General features: G+C 36.1%; 1 protein-coding gene across 3 annotated transcripts; it reads left to right on the top strand.

The window, feature by feature from the left end:
• The first annotated feature begins 1,141 nt into the window (after positions 1 to 1,141).
• On the top strand, positions 1,142 to 16,911 carry pip5k1aa (phosphatidylinositol-4-phosphate 5-kinase, type I, alpha, a). 3 transcript variants are annotated; one of them, XM_007258289.4, is made up of 18 exons: positions 1,142 to 1,486; positions 3,677 to 3,760; positions 3,983 to 4,027; positions 6,204 to 6,238; positions 6,362 to 6,442; positions 7,136 to 7,266; positions 7,950 to 8,067; positions 8,429 to 8,581; positions 8,724 to 9,023; positions 9,971 to 10,164; positions 11,009 to 11,092; positions 11,202 to 11,250; positions 11,525 to 11,609; positions 11,720 to 11,950; positions 14,531 to 14,660; positions 14,760 to 14,813; positions 14,911 to 14,998; positions 15,688 to 16,911. In XM_007258289.4, exons 2-18 carry the CDS (start codon positions 3,724 to 3,726, stop codon positions 15,688 to 15,690), a joined length of 1,818 nt encoding a protein of 605 aa, XP_007258351.3. In that variant the 5' UTR covers positions 1,142 to 1,486; positions 3,677 to 3,723; the 3' UTR covers positions 15,691 to 16,911. The 3 variants fall into 3 exon arrangements, with proteins under 3 accessions (XP_007258351.3, XP_015463608.3, XP_022521848.2); XM_015608122.3 differs by lacking the exon at positions 3,983 to 4,027 and having other exon boundaries at positions 1,143 to 1,486; XM_022666127.2 differs by lacking the exons at positions 1,142 to 1,486; positions 3,677 to 3,760; positions 3,983 to 4,027 and adding an exon at positions 5,115 to 5,831.
• Positions 16,912 to 22,031: the final 5,120 nt, after the last annotated feature.

Below are 22,031 nucleotides of genomic sequence, written 5' to 3'. Positions count from 1 at the left end.
ACAATCTGTTTGGTTATAAAAACTCAGCCAGTTAAAATAGTTTCGTTGCTGCTCTGTTTGTAACTGCACTGTTTGGCTGCATCTTAGGTTACCTGTATGTGGATTAGTAATACATGAAGAGCTTCGATCACAGTGTATTACCGGCTGATAACGGCACTCATAGAGCGCGTCTCAGCCAATCACATTACAGGGTTGAAACTAACTGTGGTTTAATATAAAATAATATTTCACATTTATGGCATTCAGCTGATGCTCTTATCCAGAGCGCCTTACAAGTTTATTCCTGTTACAGAGGTAAGTCATTGTAGTGTAGTCTTGCCTAAGGACTCTTTTTGGTGTAGCACAGCATAGTTATCAAGATTTGGAATTAAACCCAAGTCCCATATGGTAACTCACTGGCAGGCGGTGGTGTTATCCACTGCACCACACCAACCACCAACTATAATATAATATAATATAATATAATTTATACTTTTTTTAACCAATAGAGTTCCATGACTTTAAGGCAAATTTTCATGACCACACGATTTTTAAAACATCAGTGCAGACATAGACAATAAAACCAAAACTTATCAACTATAATCCAAATTGATAACAGTAAGCCTAAAATTAATTAGATGAAAAATGATCTTCAATAATAAAATGTCAGATTATGGTAGCTCCATCCTGTAGGGCTAAATTACTAAACTAACTCTGAGCTGGTGTATTTGTTGATGTATTTGCTTAAAATAGCCTCCAAAAAATGGAAACACAAATGTGTGTAGAGCAAATTTCCATGACTTTTTATTATATAATATAATAAAGCCTTTTTTTTGTGGTCTGCTTATAACACAAGCAAAAATATCCAAGATAAATTAAAACAAAACAAACAACAATAAAACTTTAATAAACTAAACAAAACATTTACATTGACAACAATAAATCTCATTCATAAACTGACAAATGTAACTTCTTTATTTACTTTATAGTGGACACATTTTTTGTTGCTAAACCAGTTAGTTAGTTAGTTAGTTAGTTAGTTAGTTAGTTAGTTAGTTAGTTAGTTAGTTAACTAAGAGACTCCATAAATAAATGAAACTGAAGAAGAATCAGAGCTTCTATTGTAGTCTCGAGCTCTTCAACGATGAACCGCCACTTCCGCCGCCGCCAGCAGCTTCAGCAGACTCCAGCAGCGGTAGTCTCGGGACACCGCGGCGCTCAGAGAGTGGGGACAGAGCTCCACGGATTATCGCACTGGGAACACTCGTTTATCCGCTAATAGGGGAGCTTTTCTAGTGTGTGCGCGATTATGAAGAAGAGCTGAGTCTTATTAACTATCTTTTCTTTTGTTTTTGGTTTTCTTCAAAGCCAGAAAGTAAACAACAACAATACAGTCAGCACCGAGAGAGAGAGAGAGCGGGGGCTAGCGGTTAGCCGGCGCTATCCGGAGCTGCTGTCTTTTGTGTTGTCTGTGAGCTGAATGAGCTGAATATATCTGTTTATAAAGGTAAGTCAGACAGTTAGCTAACTCCCTTTACACTGCCTTACTTTATACCTGCAGAGACAGAAACCTGTACTGAGGCGCTTTCTGAATAAGCTAACTACGGGAGGATACGCTACGATGCTAATCATGTTAGCTAACGCTAATCAGCTCGCTGCTCTTAGCTAGTTTCGGTTTGTTCTGATGAACCGGTTCCTCCTCTGCGGTCGTGAAGACTTTACAGTGTGTAACCGTGGCGTTACTTGTGTTAAAAGTGTTTTCGTTAGACAACCTAGTTAGCATGTTAGATGTTTTATATAATGTAGCTAAAACAGCCTTAATGTATATGAATTAATTTGTTTAGACAGCTCACTCCAGTGGTATGTGGCGTAACTACACAATACCTTTAGTGAGGACATGTTTTGGACCAAGCTAGGAAAGTTGTACTAACTGAATTACTAAAGAATTTCAAATAAATTCAGAAAGTTGTAGCTATAGTTGTAGCTTGTCTCATAAACTCACAATTATAGATAACTGTGGATTTTAATGGTTTTAACTGAAAATTGTTTACAACTTATGTCCGCTAGGAAAACAAACAACACATTTAATTTGCCCAAAGCTGTTTTTACCATTCATGTGGCGTAACTCTAATACATTTATCCAGTGGGGACATGTTTTAGACCAAGCTAAACTAAGAAAATTGTAAACAGGAAGAATGTAAACAAAATGTGTTTAAAGACAGCAGTGATTGTTCTGATTCGTAGACACGTTTCCTTAAAGAAATGTAGATTGTAGAGCTGCAATTTATGATTACTTTGGTAGTCGACTAATCTGAATTCGATAAACATGAGCTTTAAATGACATTTAAATTTATATAATTTTATTTAAATTTCACTAGGACTCCTATCACTAGTGATACCCCAACACCAGGAGGGTGAAGACTAGCACATGCCTCCTCGACACCCCTTTTTGAACAGCTACTGTTGCAGCATTGCTGAGTAGCATCACAGTGCACTCGGAGGAAAGCACAGCGACTCGGTTCCGATACATCAGCTCACAAACGCCTTCTGCTGAGCAACATCACTCTTAGGAGTGATCTGGGGAAGGAGTGCCATCTACCCACCCAGAGAGAGCAATGCCAGTTGTGTTCTCTCAGGGTAGCCGATGGCAAGCTACATGAACAGGATTCAAATCGGCAATGTTGTTTAAACGTGGAAAGCACTTATATTTATAGAATAAATCTGTAACATTGTCAATTATCTAGACTAACCGTTGCAGCCCTACTAGATTTTTCGTATCACATATCAGCTATACAGCCATACATAGTCACATTTCCAGGTATGCATTACCTTAATGTAATTTTCAAGTCATTTGTTTCCCTTGATTTACATGCAATCTCTCACGCCCATATATTTTTGTTTGCAATTGCAGCCTTAACTAGCCAGAAGCACAACATAGATATTTTCTATTGTAAAATTGCAATGGAAACTGATTATGGATGTAAGAGGAGATTTTATTAGTGCACATATGAGATGAGTGACAGAGATTGCATGTAAAGCAATACAACTAGTCAAACTTGCATTAAGATGATGTCTTCTTAGAAATATTGTAAAATTGTTTACAAAAAATGAATACAGATAACATGCTAATGTACTCCCCAGTGAGACCCTGGTGCCAACATCTGATACCTAGTGCACACTGCTGCACTAAAGAACAGGCAACTTCATCTCTCAAGTCCGAAATATATATTCAGTCCCAGCTTCACAGCACGGGAGATACAACAAGCAAGTTAGTAGAGAGAAAGACAAAGAGAGAATACAACTGTCTAAACACCAGCAGCTCAGCACACTTTAATTTAAGAAGTACTCTGTGAGAAGCTACAGAGCTCTGGTGGGCTGGTTTCTACCAGCACCAGTTTAATGGTGCCCACGGATCTCAAGCTCAGCTCTCCAGAGCCTGCAGAACTCGAAGTGGAATTTCATCCACCACAATGTCACAGTTCATATATACAATGAAAAATATCAACATGTAGTACAAAAAAGCTGGTAAAAAAGTGACACTTACTTCAAAATGTCATTAGTTCATGGTATTGGTATTGGTAATGGTATTGATGCATTCCTAATAAAAAAAAATCTGTCACAGTATATAGATACAGAATTTCTGTCTAGCCCTAACTTTAAATTTAAATATTTTAATGGTTGCTTTGTTTTGTTGTAGAGCCAGAAAGTGAGAGTGACTTGACCCTATGAAACTACAGCCATCAGATGGCTACGGCTGATCCAGAAGGACCAAACTCGAGTGGTAAGAGTCTTTTTCTTTACTTTGGTTTACAGTAGCGCTTGTGGCAGATGTGCTTTAGTTCATGTTTTTTTTTTCTCTGGCTAATCTTAAGGCCACCACAATTGTCTTTTCTTTTTGGTCCTTGGTAGGCCCGAATGAACAAGAAAATTACATTACAATTTACAATACCAAATAATCTTACTGGCAAATGTAATTATAACTCATCTGATGGTTGTCCTCTAGATCTGTTTTCTCAGTTTTGGAGAAAGAGGTTATTTCCTCAGAGAGGTACATGCATGTGTGTGTTTGTGATAATGCCTTCATTTTAATATATTTGATGACTTGTTGCTGTTGTTGCTTTAAATATTGTTAGTGTACATTTTTGATGCACATTGATATCGGAATTGTATTGTTGCAGATTATTTCCTAAATAAACTAACAAGACAGATGTTTGGATTTCACTGATATTTAAAACTGATGTTTAGTAATGTACTTTTTGGACTGTTTGGTTCCGTTTTGTCCGATATGTACACGAATATCATCAGATATTGGTATTGGTCCACAATTCCCATATTGGTGCATCCCAAGTATTGTTAGTAGTGTGTGAATGTATATTGGTTGTCCAGTATGAACATGACTAAATTAATAGAATAAGGGAGGTGATGGTAGAAAAAGAACAATGAGCCAGGTGTTTGTGCATGTTCTGTGATTGTGCATTTGCAGTTGGTTTCACACTGCTTAGTTCTTGTTCTTGGTGTGCAAGTGTGTGTGATGTTTTGTGGCGGGATTGTTTCTCTCTTTTTTTTTTTTTTTTTTTTGTTGTAACAGTCAGCCAGGCTTCTAAGGTTTAAATTTAGTGTCTCTGTTAAGTAGCAGGACATTAAAGGAGTGGTTAACTTGAAGATTATACCTACATAGTTTTCTTGTATCTGAGGCATGCTTAATTAGCTAGTGGAAAATTTGCAGTGGTAAATGTCCTCTAAATTTCCCTGTCAACTACCATCACATGATTAGCTCAGTCAGTTAGTAGGCCTGTCGTAGAGTTTTTTTTAATGGATCAAATATATTGTCCAAGGAATTATTTCGATAAATGTTTTATTATAATTTTATTACAATTTTATGCCACTAATATAATGACCTACAGGGAAGGTTTCAGGACACTTTTCAGGACACTTTTATTTCAGAAACTAAATTTGTCATATTCAAAGATGACAGCGAGTAACATACACTAAAACATAGACCCCCTAGCTCATTACTTCCTGGGCTATTCCGATATAATAATTTGTCAATTCAGATACTGTAATTCTCTTTCTTTCATTTCCCTTTTGTTTCTAAAATAACGACACATCCTGTATGAGTATGTGGTGGAACTGAAAAATAAAAATAAATGCTGGCGTGATACAGTCAATGACCTTATCTAAGCAGATGCCTATCACTTTAAAATGAGTGTAATTTAGGCACAACGAGTGGGTGCAGCCTCATGGAATAAAGTGTTTTTGATTAGCCATTTCCTTCAATGTATGTCCTTTACATGGCAGTTCCTAATCTGGTTGAGGTCAAGTCTAGAAAACTAAGAAGAACTGCTTTTTAACCCTTTAAAAAAATTTAATAGACTCGGGAGAGATGGTTCACTGTTATAACCCTCTATCCATCATGTGATTTTTATATGTTATATCAAGTAATCAGTAATGTAATTATTCAGCAATTGTTATTGACAGCCCAAATCGTTTTTTTTACATATATAGATTGTATCCTGCTTTTCATTTATTTATTTATTTATTTATTTATTTTTTGCATAGTCTGAACAGCCAAAACGCACATGAAATCAGATTTGTGCAAATGTGATCTGAACCACATTTGGACCTGGTTCGAAATATGATTACAATGTACAACTTTGTTTTAGCCTGGATGCTTTGGCTGCTAAAATCTGATTTCAGGACCTCCTTTGCTTTATTCACAGTACAAAGCTGTGTGTGTCTTAAAGGATCAGACGGGTTCCTAGATTGCTACAGAGTCTACCTAATGTTCCCTGGCCAATAATGCATCTTTATCATACCTGCTTTTGGGTTACCACAACAATCCGTGCAGATAGGTTTGTGATGTACAGACATGCAAATCTGATCTCATCTGATCACTTGCAAAGAACTGTTCTGACTGTTATCTCACCACATGACTGACGCCATATCCACCATATGTTAGTCAGTGCAGGTGTCTGTAACAGAACCTGCAGTTGGTGCAGTCTATGTTAGTCAGTGCAGGTGTCTGTAACAGAACCTGCAGTTGGTGCTGGACTGCATTTGACTCTTCAATGAAGTTATGTTAGCAGCAGTTTGCACAGAAGTGCATGTCAGATTTTGCTTTAAGAACGTGTGTCTAGTTGTTAAGTCAAGTTATAGGTATATTTAAAGGTATACACAGAATATTGTCTCAGTAACTGTTCTTTTGTCTCCTCACATAAACATAGGAAATGCTGGAACTCGTGGGATGGCATCTTTGGAAGTAAGGAAACATTTACTCTTTGCTTTTTTTCAGCAAATTAATCTGAAATATATGCTTCTAATTTCTGTATTGTGTATATTCTCAATGGGTTTGCGAAATCTTATTTCTATACTTATTTCTCAGGGCCTGGGCTCCTCTCAGACCAATAAGAAAACCATTGGTCATCGTGGGATTGACCCTACTGGGGAAACTACATACAAAAAGGTAAGATTTGCTTTGTTGATTGTGTTTGAATTCCTTTATTTGTATAGTTATCTGTAGAATATGTGTAGCTGTTCAGAGGGCTTCCAGCAAGAAGTAAAATATAAATATTATTGTGCAACCCTAACACACACACATACAAAGATTTGAAGGGTTTTATGCTGTAAAGTGACTGAGACATGTGAAGTGAGAGATCTAGATGCTTTTTCATATGCTACTTGTGTTTTTGCTGGTTAATTCTTTAGTATAGTGTGTTTTGCATCTCAGTTGTGGTCTTACAGTTTAAACTTTGCTTTTTATTTGAATAACTCGACAACACCACAGTTCATAACAAAGACTTTGGCATTCATTAAAAAAATAAAAGGTTGGAAATGTGTTGTTGATGCTATTGGACACGCTATTAACACCTACTGCAAAATCTGCAGGAACTGCATGAATATTTCATCAGCTTTTAATACAGTGTCCAAGGACATTATTAGGAACCTTTGCAACTCTGCAACACTACTTCTGCATGTGTAGCTAAACTAATATGAAGAGTTTAAATGTTTAATTTATTTATTTTTCCTGGTAACCTCTATTTTTTTCCAAATTGCATTGCAATCCAACACTTTCTTCTGGGTGCAACTCTATTTTTGCTTTAATTGTTTTTGCCTCCAAGTTTATGTTCTCTGTTCTTTCTCTACCTTTTCTCTTTAGACCACATCATCTGCCCTGAAAGGTGCCATCCAGCTGGGCATCACACACACAGTGGGAAGCTTAAGCCAGAAGCCAGAGAGAGATGTGCTCATGCAGGACTTTGAAGTAGTTGAGAGCATATTTTTTCCCAGGTGGGTTTGCCTATGCTTGTGTATGTGACTGCAGAAATACATGCGTTTAAAATGATAGTTTTTTTTTTTTGTAAAAAAATTAGACTTGATTCATCACTTTTCCTGAATGTACTGTCAACCAGGACCGGTTTAGTATCTAAAGTTTGCATCTTTAGTTTACACAGAGTTGCAAGACCGGTATTAACTGGTCTTGCAAGAAGGATCTGCTCAAAACAAATTCAGATCCTTTTTGGTTTCAAGTAAATATAGGGTTGTGGTTTTGAGAACAGTATGACTTTTAATTTATTCATGTCATTTATATTTTTTAAGTGAAATAGGACAGGTTATCTTTTTTGTTTCAGGTTAAGCTTATATGTCATAAGATCTAAGCTAATGCCTTGTATTTACTGTGATTAGATTGTTGACCCAGATGAAGCCTGATGTTTGTTAGCAATGTTGGCCTATCAACTTCTATTATGAGCTGAGTAACTGAGTAAGGTTAAGTTGATTCTAAATACAAAAAAGCTTTAAATACAGTCTGTTTTAGGATGGAGAATTTGCAGCTTAAGGTGGATTTTAAAGAATCAGTGTAATGTTTAGCCACTGTAATTTCCCTGTATCTGCTTTATCCTTTATCCTTTGCTTTTTGTCTCTAACAGCCTTCCTTTGTTGTTTTCTCTCTCCCTCTTTCTCTCCCACTCAAGTGAGGGCAGTAATTTAACTCCAGGCCACCACCATGGCGACTTTAGATTTAAAACCTATGCTCCAATTGCCTTCCGCTACTTCAGAGAGATGTTCGGGATTCGGCCTGATGACTACCTGGTAACTTTCGTCTTTTGTTCTGTGATGTATGGTGATCTTCACCACACAAACTGCTGTACGCAAGAGAGAATAGTTGATAGAGGCAACATTTTAAATATGTATAAGTGAATTCAGTGTTCATAATCAGTGCATTGCATTAAAAAAATAATTAAAAAATAAAAGCCAATCCCTGTAATTAAATAGAATGATTTCAATAGTTTGCAGTAGTTTGGTGTTCTTTTAAGAAACCATCAGTAGTAAACGTGTCATTTAATTGTCTGCCCCACCCACTCTTCCCCAGACGCAAAGCTCAGGGCTTTGTTGAAGTCAAAGCGCCCACTGTGGATTCACTGTTTTGTGAATGTGCTTTTGTGTTCTGCAGTATTCTCTCTGTAATGAGCCTCTTATTGAGCTGTCGAACTCTGGGGCAAGTGGATCTCTGTTCTATGTCTCCAGTGATGACGAGTTCATCATTAAAACGGTGCAGCACAAAGAGGCAGAGTTCCTACAAAAACTGTTACCTGGATACTTTATGGTGAGAAAGCTGTCTTGGTTCCTGTTAATTTGTTTGTTAATCTTTTTGAACATTCTTGCATTTGCTTCATTTGATTTCTTTAGAGAGGTAGAGTGATGGTTTTCTTGGTTACTATATTTGCTGTTATTGACCTTTCTTTCAGAACCTTAACCAGAACAAGCGGACACTACTGCCCAAGTTCTATGGGCTCTACTGTGTTCAGGCTGGAGGAAAGAATATACGCATTGTTGTTATGAACAACTTGCTTCCTCGGGCTGTTCCCATGCACCTGAAATATGACCTGAAGGGCTCCACGTACAAACGCAGAGCCTCCCCCAAAGAGCGCACCAAAAAAATCCCCACCTACAAAGACCTGGACTTTATACAGGACCTGCCTGAGGGTCTGATGCTGGAGAACGATCACTACAATGCGCTCTGCAAGACCATCCAACGAGACTGTCTGGTGAGAGGAAATGTTTTTGTGGGTGATGGGTGTGTGCATGTGTGTCATGGAGCAAGATAAAACCTGCCAAACTTGACTACATGCTGGGCTTCAGTCCAATATCAGAGAAAGTTTACCCATAAGCAGATTCAGGATGTGGCAGAATCAACAGCAGCCAAGCACAGACTATGAAAATGAAACAAAAAAATAAAGCTCATTACATAAGGAAAAAATAATTAGTCACTTACTTTTACACTAAGGCAGATATTAAGTGTATTAAATTGTTGTTTGCGTTTTTAAGTCAATGATGCCTACAGCAATGAATAAGTTATAACCCCTTGCAACTATCATGTTATGTCAATCACAGATTAGATGACAAAAGGTCAGAGTGATGTCCTTTCAAATAAGTGGCTATGCAGGGCTCCAGACTAACTGTTCAAAACAATCCCGGGTCAACGCAAACCCTATATTACATTTATACATAATATTATTAGCCTGAAAATAATAAACCTGTAAAAATGGTATGTGCCAAACTTTTATAAAATAATTAGATAAACATTTTGCTCATTTTACCTGCCTGACTGTGAATACTTTCCTCATTGTGTGTGTTCATGTACTGCCCCATAAAAACATGTTACAACATGTATAGTCACATAATTCCACCTCTCACCCACTGTGATTTGGAAGCAACATGCAGAAGAATTCAAACAAAGACACAACTAAGTAACTTGAGCAGCTTGCACTAAAGAAAACGCTGTTTGTCCTTCATAAAAATAATAGTTAATTTATCATTTCCAGGGTAAAATCTTTCAATTAATCATAATATTAATTTGAGACTGGATGTTCTTTGTGAGCCTCTACACATCTGCTAACTCAGGACATAGATTTGCATTTGTAGCATGCTCTGTAAGTGTATACTGCATTAAGATCATGGATTATGAATTATGAATCCTTTTTCTGTGCTGCAGTTGCTGCAGAGTTTCAAAATCATGGACTACAGTCTGCTAGTGGGGATTCACAATGTGGACCGGGCTGGAGAAGAGGCATGTACATCAGTGCCTGACCAAAAGAGGGCTCAGGGCCAGAAGGCCCTATACTGCACAGCCATGGAGTCAATTCAGGGGGAAGCCAGGGGAAAGGCTCCACCAGAGTCCAGTGAGTGGTAAGGCCTTGCTTCTTTAGCAACATTCACAGATTTTCTGCTACATCAAAAGAAACAAAATGCAGATTTTTATTTAATTTCTGAACTGGATTCTATATAGACAAGTATAGGGAAGGAGTTCATAGTCCTTGTCTTAGTGTCAAACACAATTTTAGCAGAGATAGAAAGGTTCCAAGTTATTTTTTTATTATTAATAAAGCCTGGTGATGCATTAGCAGTTTTATTTAGCGATATGACACAGCAACGCTTACTGTTGAGTTCAGAAGGTAGATTACCTTTTATTTATAATGAACTTTATGCTTTCTCTCTTTCTCTTTCACACTCCCGTGGACATGCACATGCACACACACACAAACACACAGCCGATGGCACATTTCCTCTTCTCAAGCTAGAATGTGGAGCAATACTAGCTTTTATTTTCTCCATAAAGACTCTCAGTTTAACTCAGTAACTCAGAACATTACAATATTCTAGTTTAAAAAGCATCAGTAAAAAAAGGGATCTAGTCTGCCTGGCGTGTTCCACCAATTGTACCTTTATTTGATCCTTTTCCCAAAAATGCAGTTAAATACCGTTATTTCAAAAATATTTAATCATTATTTTATCCATTATTTAGTCACTGAATGTTGTTGTGATTAATACAATTATCTTAAGGGATCGGCATATTACAGCTCTAAGTGTTTCTAATAGTGATTATTTTATTCATTTATTCACTTTAAATACTCATTATCAAAAACTTAGTGTTAAGGATGAAAATGTGTGATTAATCGTGATTAACCTAATTCTATTGATTAATACATTTTTTTTAATCGATTGACACCACTAATATGTACTTTTTTTTCAGCATGGGAGGAATTCCAGCACACAACTCCAAGGGGGAAAGATTACTGGTCTTCATTGGTGTCATCGACATCCTTCAGTCCTACAGGTACTAGAGTTTGAATATCCGTCTATATTTTATTCTGTGTTGTTTAATTTAAGCAACCAGATACTTTTTAAACATTTATGGCTTGATTAAGAGGTTGTATGTGTTTTAGGCTTGTGAAGAAATTGGAGCACACGTTTAAATCCATGGTACATGATGGGGTAAGTCTGTGATTTAATTGTCATTAAAAAGTGATTACAGTACTGATGAGTGGGGAGTGTATATATTTATAAATTATGAAGAATTATTTAAAAATGTATAATTGTCTGCAGTCCCAATATTTTTCAGATTAGGGAACATTTTAATAATGCAATAATGTGATATTAATTAAATACATAAATGAGTCATATAAAATGTAAATATAATAAAAAATATACCTGTTGTTTAAATGGTTACATTGTGCATTATTCTCAGTCATTTAACTCTCTGCTTCAGGACACAGTGTCAGTACACAGACCTGGCTTCTACGCAGACCGCTTCCAGAAATTCATGTGCATCACAGTTTTCAGGAAAATGCCAAGTAAGTCCTGCCATCATCAAAGGTGCTTTTTGACTAAAGTTTAACACAGTGTTAAAGTGGTCATTTAACACCAGCTAAAGAAAGTTAAGTTCCTGTTTCTCTCCCTTCAGTTAAACCCTCCCCTGTAAAGAAAACTCGAGGAGCTGCTGTGCCTGGCGTGCAGAAATCCAACACTGCAGTATCTTCACCTACTTCTCAGACTCTACCATCAGCAGTACCACAGACAGCTAAAGTGACCCCCACACATGCAGAACAGACCCAGCCAGACCAGAAGATAGCCCAGTTATCAGGCAGCAGTGCTGTCTCTCAGAGTCTGGAGACAGAGAAATCAGGAGATGGAGGTAAAAAGCTGAGAAGTGTGGGCACACGCTGAGCTGAATGTTTAGTGAAATAAATGTTTTTAGTAAAACTAGGATGAAGTGGAGAGTCTGTGAAAGAACAGACATCAGTAAAAGAAATGGAAATTTAGAGTCTATAAGGATTCGTCTTTGAAATAATGTTAAAGGTCTCATTTCATCATTTTCCTATTAATTTTGAATTTGAATGCCCTGTGAAAAATGTACTCTGGTGCTCCTGTTTTAAACTGTTTTAGTTCGATGTTTTGAGCGAGGAAGAACATCACGATTTGGGCCCTTACTCTTGAATATTCATAACATACAAATGCCTCGTTTCTGATTGGATAACAGTGAGTTAGCTAAAACACAGAAAACTGTAGCACAAAATGCCTGTGGAGATACAGCCTTGTAGAGCTGCAGGATATTGGAAAAAAATTACATTGTGAATGTATTTTTTTTTCGTCTGTATATATTGCAATTAATAAAACAATGCAGGGCCCATAATGTCACCAGCCCCGCCCCCACCTGCGCGCTGTTTTGCGTCTGGACTGATTAAGAGCAAGAGTCACCACCGAGCACTCAAAACTCGAGGAAAAATAACAAAACAACAGTAATCGGCCCTTTAATCAGACATTTAAATGGCTTTTTAAAAGTTAAATAAGAGTATTTTTCTGGATTAAAAGCATGAATTTAGCTGTAACTGAAAATATCTGCGCATAGTTGTGCACAGCTTTTGACAAGTGCGTTTACAAGCACGTGCCCGGCCATGCAGTTACCACGTGTTTAATCCTGCACACCCCCTCTCACGCTCCTCAGGCAGCAACAGCCTGTCACTCACACGGACACAGAGACAGCGCTGTGTATCTAATTCTTGTGTCAGGAATTAAAACATTGCAACACGACTTGGATGATTTAATTGCCTTAAGTGACATCACACGTCCTGCGAGGTGACTATTGGGCATGTGCACATCGTGATGCTTAAACGATGAATCATGCAGCCCTAGCACACAAGCTATGCCTGTAGCAAACACCTTTAAGTTGTAAAATACTTGTCATTTGAAGACCATTTATTGTAACTAGGGTTGCAGCGGTAAACGGTTTCACGGTATACCATGGTATTAAAATGCACGGTTATCATACCGTGTGTGTTTGCTTATTACCGGTAAAACGCAAGCCAGCGGAGAAACTCACCCGTGCATGCGCAACTCTGCTCCGCTTCAGCTCCTCAGCACACAGCGGTGAGAACAGCAGAAAGTGCATCAGACTAAACAAATCTCCGTCCGCCTAAAAAAAGGCTAAACTAAAATCAGCAGTGTGGGACTATTTCAGAGACCCGCCGAACGCACCCGAGGATGGTTATCCGATTTATAATCAATGTGGCCGTAAAGTCACAGCTAAAGGTGGACATACGTCAAGCCTGTTCACCATCCCGCCGTGCAGCGCAAAGTGTGTGTTTAGTTTATAATTTTAATCTAAACCTAAATAAAACCTCTTTGTAGTCGTGCACAACCCATGCGGTAAGCGCCCGCAAAAGCGTGGAGTTATCCGAAATTTGGGCACGCAGGTACAGGCGTGAAGTGCGTGCTACGACGGATTCACGTGTCCGTGTAAAGGTCCTGGCCGGACTGGATGTGAAAGACGCCATTCATTTACATGCGTTAATTTTCAAATTCTGACGTGCCTGTTTTTCATATGTTAAAACCAGACTCGCTGTGAAAGCCTTAAAATAGAAATCTCTATTGTGAGGATCATGTCAGAAATAAATCCCCTCTTTCTGCAGTATCTGGTTATATACCAACTTGGCAGTAAAACGGACGTTTACAACAGTTGTTGATCAGACACTGACCCAGGCTCAGTTTATCAGATATTAAATAATTTAAACTTGTACTGAATAGTGTAAACACATATATATATATATATATATATTTTTTTTTATATACACCCTTAATGCCCGTAAGAGTAGTGGAAAAACCTGGTTTCCTTCACCTAATGGTGTACAGTTTATTTTTTTTAAGGAGACATTATCTATATAGTTGTTCCAGGTTTCTACAATAAATAGTTAATTGAACAAAAAAAACCTTTGTTGTAATTTCTTTAAGGGTCAGTTTAATAATATATGTAACAAACTGTGATACCGTGATAACCGTGATACCGCGGTATTTTCTGAGACGGTTATCATACCGTGAAAATCTCATACCGTTGCAACCCTAATTGTAACTGATATTATGATATCAGATCATTTTGAATCCTATTATATACGGGTGGGGGAAATTTCCGATTCTCAATTTGGACTTGAATGATTCTAAATCGATTTGCAATTTAATTCATTTACATTTGTTAATAGTAGTACTGTAGGAAACATAAAGTGAGGGATTTTTTTATTGACAGTATGTTGCAAAGTAATGTAAAGCAGAATTTTCAGGTAATATGAAATATATTCATGATTAATTTATACAAAGCCTTTCTGTGATGTAGGTTTTTTCAATGGATTAATGCTTTTAGACATTTATCAAATAGACATCAGATTAATGTTAGTCCATTTCTGAGCTCTGCTGAAGTTCCCTGTTTTTCCATTTACTTTCATAGATCCCCAGTCTCGTCCTGACCTGCTGCCCAGACCCACAACTCAGGATGAGATCACAACCTCTGCTGAAGCACCACACTCAACATTTACTCTAGCAAGCCCTGAACCTGGACTCAGCACTCTATCCCCCAGGTATGTGTGTATTTTTGTGTTGGTTGTGTGTGTGGGGTGTTTCCCTAAGGCTGTAGGAAATATGTTGAGTCACTATATAATATCTCGAATGTTTTTCAGAGAGGAGGAGCAGAAACTCTGCAGTGCAGATCTGACACCGAGTGGTCCAGAAAGGTGAGGGGCACATATAGAAAACCAACCGCCCACAGAATTATACACACCACACACACTCCCTCCTGTTGACACTTGTTTTTATGTCTTTCATTCGCAGTGCTGTTTCTGCCCGGTCCTTACATGAGAGTCTGAATATTGAGGTCATTTCTCTTAGTGATATGCTCCCGCAGACAGACAGCTGTTATGTAAGTAGAATCTTTTGAAAATGTAGCCATATGAATAATGAATATACCTCCACTTTACACTCAAACAAACTACAAAAATGTAGTGACTGGATTTTTCAGTCACCACTGTCCTCCCCTAAAAGGAACCCTTTTTAATTGTTAAATTCAGCTACATTATGCTGTCATGTGTTTTGTGCTTGCTGTGTACTGCACATACATTTTTATCAATTAATTTTAACAGTTACTGGGAGAAATGTGCAAATTACTTGCAATTTTTCTTAAAAGAACATTGAAATAAAAAAAAACATACATTTAATGACATACTGAAGATCTTCTGCTCATCTTTATGCCTCAAATAACCATTATTCTGTGAATACTTTCAACTGATTTAAAATGTGTTGCAGACCTGAAATGCAGGAAATTATGTATATAAATAAATAAAATTAAGTTTAGCAGAAAAAGCATTAAATTTATCGGGTTAATAATGACTGCAATTAACTGAAAGTAAATGAGAAACATAATATGGGGCTATAGAAAAAATGTGTATTACTCTCTAAATAATGATTAACAGTTTTACTAAAAAAATAAAATTAGAATGTAAGCAGCAAAAAAGGCGCAGTATTATTTTTTGTGAAAATGAATAGAATTGTGAACACATTCACAATAATTTAAAAAAAAATTCTAATGTGATGTTTTTCTCTCTGTTTCAGTGAACTCAGTTAAGGAAGAGAGGCAGGAAAAGCTGGTCTGGAAAGAAGAGAGAAGAGTAAAAGTAAAGAGTCAGAGAGCATGTCACTGCATCAATGTGAGAAATGGACACAAAGGCAAGACTGCAATAAGGTGAACTATGGAAAAGGCTGGAAGGATAAAGATGTATTTTATGGATGACTACTACATCCAGGGTCGCTGCTAAAGAGGCATTGTTGGTAGGAAATAGGAAAATGCCAACCCCTGTTCTTACAGCATTCAACCAGAACAACAGTGCCTTAATTAATTTACATAATTAAATACTGTTTCTGAAAGTAATTTATAGTAATCCATAGTAAACCAAACTACACTCTCAGATTGCAGGTGAACGTTTTTTTCTTCTTCTACAATATGTATCTGTATTCACCACTGAGCCAGACAAATCAATGCTGAGAAACTCAAGACACTCCAGTGAACAAGGAGCACACATGTAATGCACAGGTTAAGTCAAATCTTGTGTGTCCTTGGGGAAAGTGGAAGGAAATTGGTTATTGCTTGTTAATCTAACCCTATTTATAGCTTTTAAGAGTTTCTGCCGAGACATTCCGTGCATGCCTGCTTATTTTGATTGTTTGCCAGGAACTGGCTGGAAAACATAAGATGATTTAAATGTTATTTTTTAAATTAATGAGTTGAAATAAGGAGTTTTAGATGGTAAATAAACTTTTCAACGTTGTTTTAATCATTTAGCTTTTTTCCAGTCATTGATTAAACCTAGTCATAGTCTATCTTTTCCTTTAAATGAAAAATCTCTGTAAAAATGCTGTACAGTCTAAGATTAGGCTTAATTCCTTTCTGGAAAATTCAACCTAGCGTTAAATTTTGTTTTAAAGTTTTAAAGCACAGTTGCAGCAAGTATTAGTGTGGGCTAGCTTTTTTTTCTGCAACCATAAGTGGCCTTTAAACAGTAATGTACAATAAGTATTGCTTTATTATAATTTTGTTTCTTTTAGAGACTTATAGACAGTATATGCGGTTTAATAAAGTGATAAAGTAGGGTCATTTCTGCTGTATTGATTTAAAATGTAGTCGTACTCTTTTGCATGCAGGCTTGCGATTAGATAAAGGCATGTATACCATTTAGAAAAAATAAAAGAAAATACTTCATGTAGTAACTCACAGTTGAACTAGTTTTTTTTTCAACTGGATGAATCATTTAAAATAAAAACAAATTTTATGTGAATAAATCTAGTTCAATTGCTTGTTACCACAGGAAGTTTTGTTCCCAGTTCAACAAACAGTGTTTTTTAACAGTGTACTAAGAATTAAAACGAAAAGCTTTACTTTCATTTACTTTAGTTATTTGAGGTGTGTGATCTTATCTAAATAAAACAACAACAAGGTTGCTAAATTTAACTCTGAGAAATCGAGGTGTATGTTATGACACATCGATCTTTGGTGTTATTTTCACTTTTCACAATACAAAAAAAGTATATGACTCCATCTTTAATGTGTGGTTTAAACTGTCCTTATATCGTTTTGCTATGTTTCTGGCTTTACCAGGTAAATCGTAAACAAAAAAAAGAGTGGGCTCTGTAATTAATGTTGTAAAGATGACCAAATAATATGTCAGAAATCTGCGTGAACACTAGTTGGCAGTACACTGATGTGTACTGGTGTGGGTGATGATGATGATGATGATGATGACTAACAACAAATAAGCCTTGGTCAATGAAGCTGTGAAATATGGGTCAAAATAGTGCTGTTTAATTTAATTTTTCCTTTATTGTTTTTATATTTTATTGTGGATATGAGGTAGTTAATGGAGAAGAGCAGGGGTGTGACTGCGTGTTTTCATTCCATAGAAACTGAAGCTCACCTGACTTTACCTGTTTGATCAGCTGGGCTCTTAGTCTTCAAACAGTTGAGGTGTATTAAGGTGAATGAAACCCTGCACGGGCCTTTTAATATGATTGGACACTCTTTGTGTCTTTAGCAACTTTCTATAGCAACAGTTTTATATATCGGGGATGCACTGACTATTGAAATGTAGAAAGTGGTACCTACCTGGATTAGCATTACAGAGTATAGAATTTGTATAAGATTAAAAACAGACAAGTGAGTGGAATACAGATGTTTCAGCAAAGTACAATAAATACAATTTAATAATCTGTCAAATCTAAGCATTCCTCTGATGCCCATTTTTAAAGCAATATCCTACTGAAATGACTCCCTTTCCAAGATTGTTCTGCTTCCCTAGTTGCCTTATATTTGCCTTTTCTACTAAATGTTTTAATACAGGTTCACTCAGTTAAGAAATTATTCTCTGATAACTTCTAACTAAAAGCTACAGTTTCCTCTTAACTGTAGCTTTAATATGAATGCTTTATTGGTTTTGGGTTACATGGTCTTCTATTGCTAGTTAGCTATATTAGCCTTAATAGCCACTGTGTAAATGAAAAAAAATCTGTCTTGATTGAGTACATTAGGAGTAAGCAGGATGTTGTGTACTTAAACATTTTCAGTAAACTGTTTTCTTGAGGGACATTAGAAGCAAAGATCAAATTATTACCATAAATATCTCTATGGTAAAATTTATTTGATGAGTTGTCAACTACCATGAAGACAGTTAAGGCCTAAGCCTGTACAAATAACTATTTATTTTTAAAAATGTAATTTATTTCTCTGTTTTACATTTCAAAATGTGTATTATCTTATGCCTGGGGGTTATGCTATATATATATATATATATATATATATATATATATATATATATATATATATATATATATATCATATATCATATATTGCTGATCTTTGTTTTTTTTTTTTTGTTTTTTTTGTTTTTTTGCAAAAACTGAATGGGCAACGTCAGAAACCATGGGACTGTAAGAGTGGCGATCAACAAAGTGAGTTTTAAAGGGGTTTTAGTAATTTTTTTTTTATGGTTTAGTGCAAGTATATAAAAAATTCAGTATACTAATGCACTCAAAAATTGCTGTGCTGGGAGGGCTGAGTTGACCCCATGTTTGTCACTCCTAAGAAATATTTTAAATACTAAGTTCTTATAATTATTCCTTGTTTTTCTACCTTTGAATGAGACTATGCAGATTTTTATTCGCTTTCTATTACAGAAGATGTATTAAATGGGTTACTTTTTGTATATTTTCAGCTGTCTCTTTTTGTGCTGACAGATTTTCATACTGTATTCTGAATTCATTAAAAAAAGAAAAAAATGCATTCTGTTTTCTGTGGTCTTGTGTGATAATTGTTGTTAATAGAGAACTCATTGTTTTTGTTTATATATTTGTATTTATTTAAATATACATGTTTGAATTCCACAGCCTATATATTGCTGACCATGTGCATCCCTTCATGGGCAAATAATTGTATGCATGATTTCATTAAGAAAAGTAATTTGCATATAGTTTAATCTACATAAAAATGTGTTTGTTCTTCTTGAGTGGCTTTCTCACAGACATGATCTAAATTTAAAATAGCATTGTGGGAAGTGATGGCAAGGGAGATTCAAGCATGAAAGTGTTTCTGAAAAACAGATTCAATCGAAATGATCAAACCCCCGTTAAACACAATAGAATTTATCTGCAATATTGCTGCAATATTTTCAGTTGTTTGCAATTAATCAAACCAGAAAAAACTAAATAGCACAACTAATAGCAAGTGTTTTCTGCAATTTTGAAACACAATGCAACTTTTAATGTCTCAAAATTATTGAACCCCTATAAGACGTTTATCTTTAGTACTTTTACACTTATGACCTTTTGCAAGCAAGATGCATAGACAGATACCAGATTCTGGCAGCGTTCCTGAGGAATCATGATCCTTTTCTTATGGGCATTATTGGGTTTGCATGATGCTGCCCTTCAACAAAGGCTTTATATGGCTCTTCCAGGACTTCTTCTGAGACTAAGACTTAGTGAAGTTGAGGTATGTTTGGGATCATAATCTTGTTGGAAGGTTAAGTGATGCCTAAGCTTTAGGATGTCTAGAAACTAGAAACATTAGGTTCACACATAAAGTCAAAAAGTTTAAATAACTATAGATATTTAAACTATATTAGTAGCATATTAGTATTTAATACATACGTGAATTACTACTTGAATCTTTCCAACATGTTGGGGGTTCCCTGCATTTCAATTAATATCCATATGCAAATCAAATACTCTGAAAATCCTTTCTGTCCTTTCTATTTGATGTTAGTTTACCTGTGTTTAGATGAAAGATGGCTGTTTTTATATTCATAGCTCTTGCTCAGAAGGAACATCTGTGAGATGCATTGTGTCAAGCTGTGTGAAATTGTTCAGTTAAAAATGGAACAGGTGGTACAGAGATCTTCACGAGTTATAAAGGGAATGTTTTAATTGACTAATTCTGTCAATTAAACAGAGCTTTTCATCAGATATTATGTCCCAACCACATTGTAAACTGTGTGTGTTAAATCCCTCAAAACGTACAGTTTGCACCACATACCTGCTTTAAACATGATGTTAACATGGGCACTCGTGTGGTGTCAGGTGAGAATGATAGACATATTATTTGCTGTTTTGCAGATACAGGCCAAAGTGCGAGTAGGTGTGTTATAATCCATAAGAACTCAAAATGTAATATATCTATGCCATGACTGGATGGCTTGACTAGTCGGCAGATGACGGGTAAACGGGTTGGACACTAGAAGCACTTTTACGCCCTCTTGAGGCAGGACCAGTGCCTAATCAGACCCCACCTGTAATTATTTACATATATTTCTGATCAAAATCTTAAAAACAGTTTAATAATAGCAAAAATTTGCATTTTGCACTAAAAGAAGAAATGCATGCAAGAGGCAAAAACTTCTGAGCAGCCAATTTATTGGCAACTGCATTTAATATTCAAGTATTCACACGGCCAAGAGCTTTTGGTGGCAGAGAAAAAAAGATTCCTTCAATAGAATATTTCTGTTTTAAGGTTTTTTTTTTAGTTTTTTTTTTAAGCTATGATCTTAAACTTGTGATCATCAGCTGATCAGCCTATTACAGTTAAATTGATTTTTTTAAATAAACTGGCTCCTGAAAATCTTTTCTTGCTCACATTTCTTCTTTTAGCATTGTAAAGCTCTACATAGAACATTAAGTTCCAATAGTGAAAAATTATCATTCTTGACTGGTTTTAGCAGACAAATCTGCAGTTATGCTGAAATCCGGTGCATACAGTAAAAGTTGGTTTGAGCTGTTTTTTTTTTTCCCAGCAGGATCTAGTTTTTTGTTGTTTTCTTATTTGGACTGCTCAGAGTAACTTAAGTTTCATTATCTAATATTTAAGGCTAAATTCAAATAAATAAATAAAAATACATAAATACACACAGACAATTGTTGGTATCGCTTGGATAAAAAGAGAAAGACCCACAATAGTCACAGACATAACTTGACAAAAGTCATAAATAAAAATGCTATAAAAATGAACAAACAAAAAAGTCAGACATTGCTTTTCAACCATGCTTTATTTATTATTTATTTAAAAATATATAAACTTACAAAACAGTCCTGGACAGAAACAAAGTGGATATGCCTTGGCAATTTTTTTTTTTTTTTATCTTATCTGTCCAAAGAACATTCTCCCATTGTGGATTGTCAACATGTCATTTGGCAAATTCCAGTCTGGCCTTTTTATGTTTTGTTTTTAACAATGGTGTTCTCCTTGGTCGTCTCCCATTAAGTCCACTGGCTCAAACAATGACGGATGGTGCGATCTGGCACTGATGTTCCTTGAGCTTAAAATTCACCTTTAATCTCTTTTAACATTTTTTTGGGTTCTTTTGTTACCATCCGTATTATCCGTTTCTTTTATTTGTCATTAATTTTCCTTATGTAGCCACGTCCTATCTATGACAGTACACAAGTAACATGAGCGAAAAAAAAAATCTTTATTTTCATGGGCCCCTCTCCCTACTCGGGCCCTGGGTAGCCAGGTCCCCTTTTTTCCTCCCACTACCACACCCATGCTGCTTGCAGATAGTCTGATAACCTTTACCTTTAAGATGCTTGTCTATAATTTTCTTTCTGATCTCCTGATACAACTCTTTCCTTCACTTCCTTTGGTCCATATTGGATGTGGTACAGACCATGTCACCAAAAAGCACAGTGACTACCTGTAGCGAAACCTGATGCTAACCAGTGAACACACCTTGATTTTCTTTTCATTTGATTTAGTGAAGAAGGAATGGGTTGTTATCTGTAGATATTTATAATTTCTGCTCCTCCCAATCAGAAAAAAATGAAAAAGTAATATCTTCCTAAGTATTTCTACTGTTTCATTGGATTGGATGAGGGGCAGAAATAATATAAAAAAATCAAGAAATCTCATTTCTTAT

Source organism: Astyanax mexicanus, chromosome 3 (assembly GCF_023375975.1).
Source record: "Astyanax mexicanus isolate ESR-SI-001 chromosome 3, AstMex3_surface, whole genome shotgun sequence".
Lineage (NCBI taxonomy): Eukaryota > Metazoa > Chordata > Actinopteri > Characiformes > Acestrorhamphidae > Astyanax > Astyanax mexicanus.
Note: the sequence above shows the minus strand (reverse complement) of the source record. Positions and strands in the feature narration are given on the sequence as shown.